A 14352-nucleotide genomic window follows, 5' to 3' on the forward strand; every position below is an offset into this window, starting at 1 on the left:
TTTTATTGCCTAGAAGGAAAAAAACAATTATTTCTTCTAGACACTTAAACAATTTTTCAAGACATTTATACGTTGCTTAAAAAGTATAATTTAATTGTCTGGAAGGCTTATGAGTCTTTTCCAGGTATATGAAACAATTTTCGGCAATTTTTAACGTTGCTTTAAAGAACACAACAATTTTTTCCAGGCACTTGAAACTATTTTTACAATGCTTTGGTATGATGCCAGGAAAAAAACATTAACAATTTTACTGTCTAAAAATTGGAAAAAAAAATTTCAAACAATAAAAATTTTACTTCCTGGAAAGGAAAAACAATTTTTTACAGGCATTTATGATGTATGATTTTTTAAGAAAAAAATGAAAGGGAAAATCAATTTTAATGCCTAGAAGGCAAAAAACAATAATTTCTTCTAGACACTTAAACAATTTGTCGGAACTTTTATATGTTATCTAAAAAGTATAGTTTAATAATCTGGAAAGCATATTCCTTTTTTTCCAAGTATTTCAAACAATTTTCGACTGTTTTTGGTGTTGCCTTAAAAAACGTAACAATTTTTTCCTGGCACGCGAAACTATTTTTACAATGCTTTGGTATAATGCCATGAAAAACACATTAACAATTTTACTGCCTGGAAGGGAAAAACAATAATTTCTTCAAGACACTTAAACAATTTTTCAACACATTTATACGTTGCTTAAAAAGTATAATTTAATTGTCTGGAAGCCTTATGACTTTTTTTCCAGGTATATGAAACAATTTTCGGTAATTTTTGATGTTGCTTTAAAGAACACAACAATTTTTTCCAGGCACTTTTCCAATGCTTTGGTATGATATAAAAAACATTAACAACTGTCTGAAAATTGAAAAATAAATTCTAAGCGTTTAAAACAATTTTTCAGATGTTTTGTGCGATAGAGTAATAAAAACATTAACAATTTTACTAAAAACAATTTTTTCCAGGCATTTAAGTTAATTTTTTAAATGTTTTGTATGATGTTTTGAGAAAAAAATAAAAGAGAAAAGCAATTTTATTGCCTAGAAGGCAAAAAACAATCATTTCTTCTAGACACTTAAAACAATTTCTCGGGACTTTTATATGTTGCCTAAAAAATATTGTCTGGAAGGCTTATGACTTTTTCCAGGTATATCTGGAAACACTAGGGTTACTTTAACCCTAAATAAAACAATAAATCTTCAAAACAAAGGACAATAATTTATTATTAAACTTATACAAAATAACTTGACGCTACAGTTATACGGTGCCCGCGAAGACTGATGCAACGGTGCCAGAACGCGCGACCAATTCCCGTGTTACCCTCGCCTCAAGCTCAGCTTTGCTGAGCTTGCAAACAACCAAAATCAAGTCGATGATCTCATCTTCAGGCTTATACACAGGCATCCGCTTACATATCAAACAATTTTCGAGATTTTTTGATGTTGCTTTAAAGAACATAACAATTTTTTCCAGGCACTTAAAACTACTTTTCCAATGTTTTCGTATGATGTCATGACAAATACTTTTTCTTCTTTACGTATACATTTTTATACCTCCATTTTTTTTTCACAATTCTTGCAAGTTTTTAACAATTATTTCACATATTTTTTTTATTACCTCGTAGAAATGCAATTTTTCTGATTAAAGGATTTTTTAATTAACTTGCCCCAAATAAACAGTTTTTTTTACAAATTGTTTATGTAGGGCTTATTTTTAAAAAGATTTTTTTTAAAGTTGGCTTAAATAAACAAATTTTTACAGATACCGTAAATAAACGAACTTTCAGACAATTAAATAATTTTCTTAGCAATTTTCCGAAATAAACAGTTTATTTTAACAATTTTTTGATTGATTAAATTGCGTTAATAAAGCGAACTCTCTAAAAATGGTTATCAATGGAATTAAAAAAGATTAGTTCCTATAAAAAACATTTAGATAATTACTTTAATTAATTTTGTTATAATTTGCTAATATTAAATTATTTCATGAAAGTTACCCGATATTAAATTAATTATTTTAAAATTCCTCCAAGTAAATAAATTTTATTAAACATCGCTTCGAATTAACAATTTTTTTTTGTAAAATGAATTTTTGACAATTATCCTAAATAAACGAAGTTATCAATAATTGTCAAAATTCTCTAAAAATACGATTTTTTTTCTAATTATTTTAATAAAGAAATGTTGATAATTATAATAAATAAATAAATTTTTTGAAAATTGCTCTAGTTGAATCATAATAATGATTTCCCAAATTGCAATAAGAAACAATTCGCCCACAAGGACTAATTTCCATTTACAGCGTCCCCATCAGTGTTTCAAATAAATGAATTTTTGGCATATTAAACCCCCCAAATAGCCCCACTCCCCAAGGAATCCATTTATCGACTTTAGACTTTGTTATCGGAATTTTAGTACTCGCCCTCTTAAAGTTTAAAATAATTTCGCACCTTACACGTTTGAAAATATTAAGGGATCGTTCAGAGTCCCGAAACACCTGGTTTCCACTGCTAAGTAATTTACAAAATGGCAGTTTCCCCGAGCGAAACTCTCATTATAAGGTGTATTTACTGTAAGCTGAATACGATTATCCTGAAAAGGCTCGTAAAACGTCTGTGTGGAAGAAAATTTTATTTTATTTATTATTATTAGGTCAATTATAAAACAAACATTAATTTAAATACATAATTAGTACTTTAAAGCGACGTTTTCCAACTTGCTAAGCAACTCGCTGGTTTTTTTCGTGCAAATGTCGTCGATGCCCGCGTTGGCACTGGAAATTTCGGTTTTGATTCCGGATATCAAACGGTCCAGTTTCTCGTTAGTGCATGCGTAAATGTCGTTTTGAAATTCCACTAAAAAAAAATGTTACAAAATTAAATTTTTTAAATAAAAACTCGAGTTTAGCACCTTTTAATTCCCCGATAGCATTCTGGACGATTGTTTTTACTTGCTCCCAAATATTTTGAGTTTTCTGGTTTTTTCTTTGTTTTCCCGAAGTTTTTCCAAGTTTCCTTTTGAAATTCGGTTTGAGATTTGATTGTAGTGGGCTACTGGTAGCGCGGGCAGTCGATGCAGCCATTTTCTCGTTTCGGTTCAGGTAAAGACGCACCAAATATTTCGTCATCTGAAATTTAATGGTTATAACTGTTTTATTAGTGTGCAAAGTGGTGCTTTTCAGATGTGTAAGGTAAAATATAATGGAAAGCTAATTGTGTGGCAACTGCTAATATTCAAACGATAAGAGATAATATTCAACGAATTCATTTGCATAATTTTCAAAAAAAAGTTGAGAATTATTTCCAAAAAAAACATTCAATGAGAGTAATTTTTTAAATTTCTTTATTTAAGAGCATTTATTTTTAAAATCTTTTTCAAAAAATTTTCAGATAGGTCTAAATTAATTCATAATAAAAAATCGCATTTTTAGGGAAATTTATAGTCAATTAGCTGGGGTAATTTCAATAAAAAAATGTTTACTTCTTTAATCCTTTAGTTTAGTCAATTGCAAATAATGCATTTGACAAAGAAAATTATTAATTTAAAACAATTCTCGATAAGAATCCTTTGTTTGGAAGAGTTTTTTTTTTCATTAATTTTCTGATATTTTTTACGTATAGTGTCGAGTAAAATAATTCAAAAAATCTGTTTACAATTTTTTAAGCCTCTATGTTATTTTATCAATGGGTTATGGGTCATTTCTCAATTTTTGGAAAAAAATTATTTTTTGTTCAAAAGAACTAATTTTTTTCCTATTTGAATATTTTCACAAAAAATCTTGAAATAAGTGTCTAATGAAAAAGCCCAGACAACCTGTGAACAAATTTTAAAATCTCTATATTATTCATTCATTCATTCATTATTTATTATATAAAAATTCCAAAAAGAATTATTTTTTCTCAGTCTGTAAATTTTTGGAAAAAATCCTGAAATAAGTGTCCAATGAAATAACACATTCAATCTGTGTGCAAATTTTCAAGCCTTTATATCACCTAGTTGATGAGTTATGAATAATTTCTCAATTTAAAAAAAAAGATCCCAAAAAACTGTTTTTTTCTCCGTCTGCATATTTTTGGCAAAAACCCTGAAATAGGTGTCCAATAAAATAATTCAAACAATTTGTAAAAATTTTCAAATCTCTATGTTATGTGGTTAATGAATTATAAGACATTTCTCAATTTTTAGGAAAAAAATGTTTTTTTCCTTGTGTATATAGTTTTAGAAAAAATCCTGAAATAGGTATCCAATAAAATAATTTAGACAATCTGTGTACAAATTTTTAAATTTCTATGTTACTTGGTTATAAGACATTTCTCAATTTTTAGGAAAACTATTTTTTTTCCAGGACAACTTATTTTTTTCATTGTCTGTACATTTTTGGAAAAAATCCTGAAATAGGTATCTAATAAAATAATTCAGACAATATGTGTACAAGTTTTCAAATCTCGATGTTACTTGCTTAATTAGTTATGAGTCATTTCTCAATTTTTAGGAAAACACATTTTTTTTCCAAAAAAATCTTATTTTTTTTCCTATATATAAATTTTTTGAAAAAATCCTGAATTGGTGTTCAATAAAATAATTCAGACAATTTGTGCACAAATGTTCAAATCTCTATTTTATTTTGTTAATAAGTTATGGGTCAGTTCTCAATTTATGGAAAACAAAATTCTCAAAAAACTGTTTTTTTCCTTACCTGTACAGGGTGAGTTTTTCAAAGCGCGGAGTAGTATTATGCATTGATGATATTATTTATCGATGACGTGCTCCTGGACTATTATTTGGTTAAGCATTCTTCACATTTTAAAAATATTTTGGACTATACAGAGTGCTCCGAAAAAGCAGGGCACTACAAAAGTTATTTTTTTTAAATGGAACACCCTGTATTGCAAAACATTTTTGAATTCTTTGCGTAATTACTAATCTTTTTTGATAATGGTTTAATATGCCAAAAACTAATAGTTTAGGAGATAAATCAAATTTTGTTAAAAATTTAGAATTTGCACGCATCTCTTTAATATTAAAATTTTTCGTCGCACAATTTTAATATTAAAGAGATGCGTGCAAATTCTAAATTTTTAACAAAATTTGATTTATCTCCTAAACTATTAATTTTTGGCATATTAAACCATTATCAAAAAAGATTGGTAATTACGCAAAGAATTCAAAAATGTTTTGCAATACAGGGTGTTCCATTTTAAAAAATTAACTTTTGTAGTGCCCTGCTTTTTCGGAACACCCTGTATAGTCCAAAATATTTTTAAAATGTGAAGAATGCTTAACCAAATAATAGTCCAGGAGCACGTCATCGATAAATAATATCATCAATGCATAATACTACTCCGCGCTTTGAAAAACTCACCCTGTACATTTTTGGCAAAAAATAATTTTTTGAAAAAAAAATCCAATATTACGTACAACTAAATTGAAAAAAAAAATGTTAAATTAATTATGGTATTTCCCTTTTAACATCCTTGATTGATTTCATACGATATTCAAGGAACCCATTAGACATAAAAGTCGTATTTAATTATTATTAAAAAAATTGTATATACTTTTAAACAATATTAATTTGAACTGTTTTAATCATATTTCAGCGCCCATAAGAGCTCAAAACATCTCATTTTCACAACATTTTTTCTCAAACAAAAAAAATGTATTAACCTATTCTAGGCTATAATAACTTGAGCATTATTTCCTTAAAAAATCACTTTTTCACTCGAAGAAACACCCTCTTACCTCATACAATTCTTGGTTTTGCAACACCTGCGAACGTCCCACAGCACTATTCAAATTCTCAATATAAGAATCGTAGTCATCGTCGATGTACTCTTCACCGATCAAAATTAAATTGTAATCGTTGATCCCGAACAGGTCCCGACTTTTTACCCCATTATCCAGATCGTCCGATTTGCAAGTGATATCGTAGTACTTCTTACTTCTGGCACTATTGGTGAGGTCTTTGGTTTTCGTCTCTAATAACTCGGACAGATTCTTCAATTTTGATTGTGGAGTAGAGTAAATTGAATCCAGAGGATCTTTAGAGGGTTTTAGCTCAGTGGTTTTCTCATCGTCAGTGATGTTTAGGTCCTTCGGTTTCGGTTGCTCACTAGGACTAAGATTTTTGTTGTAATTTTTTTTTTTGAATATAAATTTAATGGTTGTTACTCACTTTTTGTTCCTTACCTCTTCGTCGATCTTCGGTAGAATCGTGTAGCTGACATTCAAAGGGTTCAGCGATTCATTCTTTAATGAATCTTGTTCGATGCTTTCGCTTGTTAAGTTGTTTCTATCTTGCTTCACACTCGGTTTCAGACGAGTTGAATGTTCCGAGTTGGTCTCTTGTTTTGCGTAGCAATTGTGTACGGTCTTTTGTCTCCTCATAAAGGAAAATGCCTAAAAATTCACTAATTTTTGTGGATTTATATATTTCAGTTTTTTTTATTTACGTGTGTTTCCGTAGCATTCTTCTTAAACCGAGGAATCGATGATTGGCCACTTGAGAACTTTCTTTGGCTACTTTGAATGTTTTCTTTGTTTTCACTGTATGAGAGGCTTAGCCTGGGTCTAAGGGAACGACGAGAATCCTTAAAACAATATAAAAGGATTTTTTCAGGTTGATTATTGAAATTAAATTACTTTTAATGGTTTGGTTACTTAACATGACCCTGGTTAAACCATTCTGGAAATATAAAGAGTTCAAAATCTTCTTTTTTTTACTTTGACAGTTCATAACGTCAAGGTCTGATGTTCCAAGAAATTTGATTCGGATAGACTGTTTTAAAGATATGCACAATCGAATTTTTTTTTTGACTTTCAGAGGTCATAGAATCGAACATGTTTGACTTAGAGAAAAATGATTTTCACTTTCTTGAACTAGTTTTTTAAGACCTATTTAATGACAAGAATTTTTTGAAATAGTAAAAACTTGGTTATTTTAAATAGGACACCCTATATATTATTACATTTTTAAATTCTACGTGAAATTTTAAGAAATTTAATGAGTCACATGATTTACTTTGATTAAATCGTTTTAAAGATATAAACAGTTGAAGTATCTCCTTTTTTTGACTTTGAAAGTCATGGTGTCAAGGCTATTAGACATAGAATTTTTTAAGATCTATTTAATAAAAAAAAAATGAAACGCACACAGTCCTCTACTTGCCATTATATTTACAAATGTGCCGGTGTGCGCTACATGTTTCGAACATAAAAATGCTCATTTTCAAGGGTTCAAAAATAAAGTCTATAAACGTTGTTGTTTAACTAGGCGCTAACTACTTACTTTAGTGACTCATCGAAAAATTTCTTGAAAGGTTAATAAAAAATAATTATAAGGGTACAAAAAGAATTGTATTTAAGTGTAAAGAAATTCATATTAAGTTAAGTCATTATGTAATTAAAATTAATGGTAATCACTCTTATTTTTAATTTTAAAATTAAAAGGTTAAATTTCGAAAAATTGACTACTAAAAATTAGTTATGAAAGAAAATTTCAATATACAAGGTTTTAAAAATTAAAAAATACCTTATGTACTGTAGATGCTATATAAATATTTATTATGTATAATATAGTGAATGCGTCCGTCTATTAAAACTTTATTATTATTATTTTCAAAGTAAATTTGGTTATTTTAAATAGAACACCCTATATAGTATTACATTTTTGGATTCTACGTAAAATTTAAAGGAATTTTATGGCTCACATGACCTCCTAGAAGAAAATCATTTTAAAGATATAAACAATTGAAAATATCTTTTTTTTTATTTTAAGAGGTTATAGCATCAAAAATATTTGACATAGAGAAAAATGATTTTCAATTTCTTATACTAGTTTTTTAAGACCTATTTAATGACAGAAATGTAATTATAAAAATCTCGTTATTTTTAATGAAAGTAGTGTACACTTTTTATTTTTTTGTGAGACGCCCTATACATTATTTAATTTTCGGATTTTACGTAAAAATTCAAGAAATTTGATAGGTCACATGATCCACTTTCGCCAAACCGTTTTCAAGATATAAGTGGTTGAAAGTCGCTCCTTTTCTGACTTTGAGAAGTCATAGCATCAAAACTATTTAACATAGAGAAAAACGGTTTTCACTTACTTATACGAGATTTTCAAGAACTATTTAATGACAGAAACTTAATATTAAAAATCTTAATATAATAGTAATAATAGGGCATCTTATATATTATTAAATTTTTAGATTCTTCCTTGGAATTTTATGGGTCACTCACAACCCCACTTTGGACAAATCGTTCTAGAAACATAAACAGTTAAAAGTCATCACTTTCTTTGACATTTCCACTCTTCAAAAAGACTTTTCGCCATGTATTTTTACAATAAAAACTATTTACCTTTTCCTTATTAGATGTTTCAGAGCAAATAAAACTTGGATTCAAGGATAACCGTCTCGAACCAACTGGGTTGCTCTTAAACAAAAATATAACAAATTAAAAGTAGAAGATACTGGAAAAGCTTATATACCTGATTATTGCATCTCTTATGACATTTACCGCTGTACCTGCTACAAATGGGACCACAACCGCAATTGTCATCGCATTTTTGAGAATCAACCAATGGGTGTCTCTAAAAATGAAATTATGAAATGACTTACAATCGATTAAACCACATGAATACCGTCCAAGAAGTGCCGTGTCTAACAGCATTTTCATTAAACGTTTTTGAAACAGTATAGGCTGTAGGAGATGGACTGGCTAAAATCGAAATTTTCAATAATTAAAATGCCCCATGTAATGGAAAAATTGAATAATTACCCACGACGTTTTCAGGAAACCTGGAGGACAAGGAAAAAGACATTTTCAGTATTATTTTAATACACACGCACACATAGACATACACACAAAAATATACTGGTGATAGTGCTGCTGAAATATGTACATAAAAACGCACAAATGTTTTTAGTGCAAATACCTTTACGTTTACCAGGGACGCACTAAAAGAATTTGCAAAATTCTTCTAAGAAAAATATTATATTTTCATTTTTTGTAAATTAAAAACAAAATAAATAAATAATTAAAGACAATTTAAAACAAAGGGAAACCCACCAAAATTATCTGGAAGAAACGATAATTTGTTCTAGAAACTTGAAACACATGAAAGCCCCATTAGAACTACTTGGAAAACTAGAAAAACATGATCAAAACTGCGTGGAATGAATAACAATTTATCGTAGGACCTTAAAGACGATGAAAATCCAATTTAACTGCTTGGAAAACTGGACAAAATGACCCCAAATGCCAGGAATAAATGAAGATTTATTTGAGGTGCTTAAGACCGATAACAATTTTTTTAATTGCCTAGAAAATTTAAAAAAAAGACCCAAATTGTGTGAAGTAAATAAAAATTATTTCAGGAACTTGAAATACATATAAAAAAATTGAAGTACCAGGAAAATCTAAAAAAATTACCCCAATTCCCTGCAAAAAATGAAAATTTATTATAGTATTTTTAAATATATAAAAATCCTCTTCAACTGCTTGAAATATTAGAAAAAAAGACTTAAATTGTGTGAAATAAAGAAAATTATTCCAGGAGCTTGAAAAACATGAAAATCGACTATTTGGAAAACTTCGAAAATATGATCAAAACTGCCTGGAATAAATTACAATTTATTAAAAGAATTTAAAATAAAGGAAAACCCACTACAAATGCGTGGAAAATTGGGAAAAAGAGCTAACTGCCTGAAAGAAACGATAATTTATTCTAGGAACTTGAAACACATGAAAAACTCATTTCAGCTACTTGGAAAAGTGGTAAAAAATGACTTCAACTGCCTGGAATAAATGGCAGTTTAATCTAGGAACTTAAAACACATAAAAACTCACTGTAATTGCCTAAAAAATTAAGAAAAATTTCCCAACTTTTGTAAAAGAAATAAGAATTTATTCCAGGAGTTTAAACTTCACTAAACTACCTGGAAAACAACAAAAACATGATCCACACTACCTGTATAAATGATAATTTATTCTAGAAATTTAAAATACATGAAATCCAATTTTTGTGTCCTGGAAAATCTTCCTTTTTTTACCATTTTTCTTTCCTGAAATTTTAAAAACAGAGAAACGTACATCTTCGTACAACTACGTAATTTACCAGAGATATTTGCCCAAAAATGAAAAGTTATGAAAGAATTTGAGTTAAAAATATTTCACTGTATAGTAAATGGAATTTCTTAACGATTTTAAATATTTTTAGTACGTCCTACTCTATTACACGTAATCCGGCAATGGAGAACTTTAAATTGAAACAAGATGCCCTATAATAGATAAAAAAAACTCCGACTCTGGAGCGGAGATGCGGTCGGTTATATTTCAAAAGTTTCGAGCGGTGCTTTCTTAAATTAAATTTTAATTTAAAAAGTCGGTTTACTGATCGAATGGAGTATATTAAGTTGGTAACAAACGTTCGTTCGGATAAGAGTCATTTTATGAACGAAAAAACAAACAAACAAACATAAAAAAGGGCGTCCCCGGTTGGAAAAAGGACATTATTGGGAATTACCGCAATAATCCCGAAAACGATCCCGACTAATGGTCCGGCGAACCGCTAATAAGGAAACGATACACCGCATTTGACAGGAATTTAGTTTGATTTATCGTGGGGAATTTTGGTCGGGACCGGTCGTTATTTTTGACCGCAGTAGACCATCCACCTAATGGCCAAACCGATAACGCCCGAATAAAAACTATTTTGTAACTTGCACCTTCGTATTAAAATAGCAAAAAAAAAATTCCGATTTTTTGTTTTCTTATGATGAAGATAAGAATCAGCAAGACTTGGGTTTGAAAAACAGGAAGTACATACACCGTCAAGACGAAATAAAGCCAAGCGGGCGTATTTCTGTGTAAAAATCACTTGGGTTTTCGCAGTATGACACCTTGTCAAAGATTTTGAAACGATACCATTGTTTAATACTGTAACGAAATTCCGCCCAGGGTCTTCTCGATAAAGCATCGGCATTTTGGTGATATTCGCCTTTCCTATGTTCTCTTGTAATCGTTGAAGCCCCCTTGCTATTGGCCCTTCGGGATTTTTAAAATGAAACAGCCATTTCAACGAAGCATGGTCAGTTCTAAGGATAAATCGTTGACCATACAAATATTTATGGAAATGTTCAATAGCTTTTACTGCTGCCAATAGCTCTCGTCTGGTGACACAATAGTTTCTTTCTGGTTTTGATAACGTTTTACTGAAATAAGCTATCACTTGCTCGCCATCTTCATATTTTTGTGATAGAACGGCCCCAATTCCAACATTACTTGCATCGGTATCCAAAATAAAAGTTTGTCCAGGAATCGGATATGTTAAAAGCAGAGATGTGCATAGTGCTCTTTTTAACCGTTGAAATGCTTCTTCACAGTCTGTTGACCAACTAAATACCATTTTGTCCTCCGTGAGCTTATGTAGAGGCTTTGCAAGATTAGCGAAATTTCTTACAAATCTTCTGTAATAGGTACAAAGGCCCAGAAAGCTTCTTAACTGGTGTTTGTCAGTGGGTCAATCAATGCTTTATTGTCAAGAAATTGTTACAATTTGTAGACAAAGCTGTAAAACAAAAAAGACACAAAAATGCAAACAAAACACAATTAAAAAAAAGAAAAACAAAACAAAATTTAAAAAAAATATAAATAAATAAATAGAATAGATTATCTACAATATATACAGATTAATACAATTTAGAAATTGTAAGTAGTCAAAAATATTATTATAAAATATACAATTTAATGTATACAATGTCAAAAAAAAAGATCATTAAAAAATCTCTCTACGTTAAAAAAAATGTAAAAAATGTTTAAAAAAGTAAAAAATTATAAAAAATCCTAAAATAGCTACAAAAAGCAGTATACCTAAACATGTACAGATAGTAAAAATACATAATCTGCTAGTGCGAAATTTCAAATCAATGATTACAAAAAAAAAATCGTTAACTGTGTAAAAAGCTCTCTCCAGTAAGAATGCTTTTAATGCTTTACGAAATGCAAAAAAAGATGTGATGGATTTAATTTCCAATGGCAGATGATTGTGCATTTTTTTTGCATTATATAATATGGAACTTTTGACCAACTCTGAATGTGGGGTAGGCAGGTATAGATCATGTTCCGTGTATCTAAGTAGATAACTATGGGAAGGCCTATCAGATGCTGAACCGTGTTTGCGTATTAGACAAAGGGACTCAAATATGAATAAAGATGAACGTAACATAAATAGCTATTTATGTTACGTTTCTTGGTCTAGGAATTTACGTCACTGTAAAAATCACTGCGGTGATAAGAATTTCGAGATTTCAATTATTTTTAGAGAATTGCAATAACGAAATATACAAATTTATCAATTTTACTGTCTGAAAGGGAAAAAAATAAATTTTTTCTAGTTGCAGACGTTGCTGTTTACGCAAAATAATTTTTTTTATGTTTTTTAGGTTTTTATATTTTTTTTTTAAAGAAATCAGGTATGTTGAAAAATTGAAATTATATAAAATTAAACAATTTGGAAAAATATAAAACTTAAAATTGAATTATTAAAAAACAGTATTGAAAATGAGGAAATAGTAATAAAAAAAAATTAAACTTTTTCAAGCAATTTGAAAACAATTTTCAAAGTGTAATACTCTACAATTTTTGATATATTGTATGATGCTTTGATTAAAAAAAAAACAGTCTACTTTTGCTATATCCAATCCACTTGTATTTATTTTATTTGTCGCACCTTTTGCTAAATAAAGATTATGGTTGATTGATTGATTGAAATGCCTGGAAAAAATAATTTTTTCCCTCCAGGTAATAAAAATGTTTTTTTTTTATTTAAAGCATCATACAATAATTATGAAAAATTGTAAATAAAGAGTATTACACTTTGAAAATTATTTTCAAATTGCTTGAAAAAGTTTAATTTTTTTTTATTACTATTTCCTCATTTTCAATGTTGTTTTTTAATATTTTAAGTAATACAAAAAGATGGTAAGACTAGACAGTTACAAAGACACTAGTAAAATAATTAAAATCGAGTATAAATAAAACCTTAAAAAACTATCTAACTTATTAAATAAAACTTAATCTAAAACAAAATATTAAATTATATAAAAATAAAATGATCTAGTAAAACAATGTGGAACGATATCTTAAAATGGAATTTCTGATCTAAAAGTTTTGTGTGTAGAATCCTTTTTTTTATTCATGGGAATATGGTGGTACCTACAACTATTTTATCTCCCGTTGAATGACATTCATGGGAACGTCATTCAAGGGAAATACCTATTTTTAGCGGTTTTCGAGAAAAAAAACTGCGTGTTTTTTGCTAAAAATCAAGGAATAACTAATTGTTTAGTTCCTTGATTTTTTTTTCTGCTTTTTCTCAGCTTTTTAAGTTCCTAAAAAGTTCAAACATTTTAAAAAACTGTTTTGATTAACTTGCTTTAGCCTGATTCATCGAAAATTAAATTAAAATCTTTCATTTACTAAAATGGTGAAAGGTTAATTTTTTTAAATGGAACACCCTATATTTTATTTTCTGATAGGCATTTCCTAATTTTATTTGTCGCAGTTTTGATTTCGACAAATTTCCTATTTATAAAAAAAAGGTTCATTTTACACACTTGTTACATAAATAGCTATTTATGTTACGTTTCTTAGTCTAGGAATTTACGTCACTGTAAAAATCACTGCGGTGATAAGAATTTCGAGATTTCAAAACCAAGATCAGAGAAAGTGAAAGCTTTTTTTACTTGTTCAATAAAACCGCTACTTCGAGAGAAAAAATAGTTACCAGGATACCCTTATTGGGTTGGCAAACTTAAACTTTATTATTACAAAAAAAAAAAACTAAAAAACCCAAAACAAATCGAACGTTTTCAGTGGGGAAGGTTCGATTCCAATTATCGGATCGTCGTATCCCATTCATGGCCGCCGAGTTTTCAATTATTTCAATTAACAATCTCCGGCAAATTGCACATGTGCCCCCGACGACACACGAGAAAATGTAAAAAACAAAAAAAGGGCAATTGGAAATGCGAACAAAAAGTCTCCCTTAAAATGAAAAATTACACATAAAACGGATATGAGGGGAAACAATAATGCTTCCGGATTTATTTTATTTTTAACGTTAACGTGTAAATATTAACGGCAATCGATGTCTAATGTTAAAAGAGTAAGTGCCCCAATAATAAGCTATTTATCTTAGAAGAGTGTAGTACTCCTCCATCAGGGGGGGTATGCGAAAAGCAATAGCTGTCACGTTCCATTGAATCTGCTTTTTGTATCAATAAAAGGACTTTTCTGGGATTTTCTTTTCGTTCTTGTTATTGCGAAAAATAAATAGCACTTTTTTAGGGAG

At 29.1% G+C, this 14352-nt stretch overlaps 1 protein-coding gene across 1 annotated transcript; it reads right to left on the reverse strand.

Annotated features, from left to right (window-relative positions):
• Positions 1-2614: 2614 nt before the first annotated feature.
• On the reverse strand, positions 2615-8912 carry LOC126736287 (uncharacterized). Its single transcript, XM_050440573.1, has 9 exons — positions 8778-8912; positions 8641-8717; positions 8488-8589; positions 8358-8432; positions 6446-6583; positions 6169-6392; positions 5736-6111; positions 2907-3123; positions 2615-2851 (listed from the first exon to the last, which is right to left on the reverse strand). The coding sequence occupies exons 1-9, from the start codon at positions 8818-8820 to the stop codon at positions 2685-2687; spliced, it is 1419 nt and encodes a 472-aa protein (XP_050296530.1). The 5' UTR covers positions 8821-8912; the 3' UTR covers positions 2615-2684.
• Between the last annotated feature and the right edge of the window lie 5440 nt (positions 8913-14352).

Source organism: Anthonomus grandis, chromosome 5, assembly GCF_022605725.1.
Source record: "Anthonomus grandis grandis chromosome 5, icAntGran1.3, whole genome shotgun sequence".
Taxonomy (NCBI): domain Eukaryota; kingdom Metazoa; phylum Arthropoda; class Insecta; order Coleoptera; family Curculionidae; genus Anthonomus; species Anthonomus grandis.

Coding starts and splice junctions, on each gene's coding strand:
- LOC126736287 (XM_050440573.1), bottom strand. CDS start 8,820: ATGTCTTTTTCCTTGTCCTCCAGGTTTCCTGAAAACGTCGTGG. Junction 6,112..6,168: donor GAAGAGGTAAGGAACAAAAA/GTGAGTAACAAC, acceptor CAAAAATCTTAG/TCCTAGTGAGCAACCGAAAC. Junction 3,124..5,735: donor AAAACCAAGAATTGTATGAG/GTAAGAGGGTGT, acceptor ATTAAATTTCAG/ATGACGAAATATTTGGTGCG.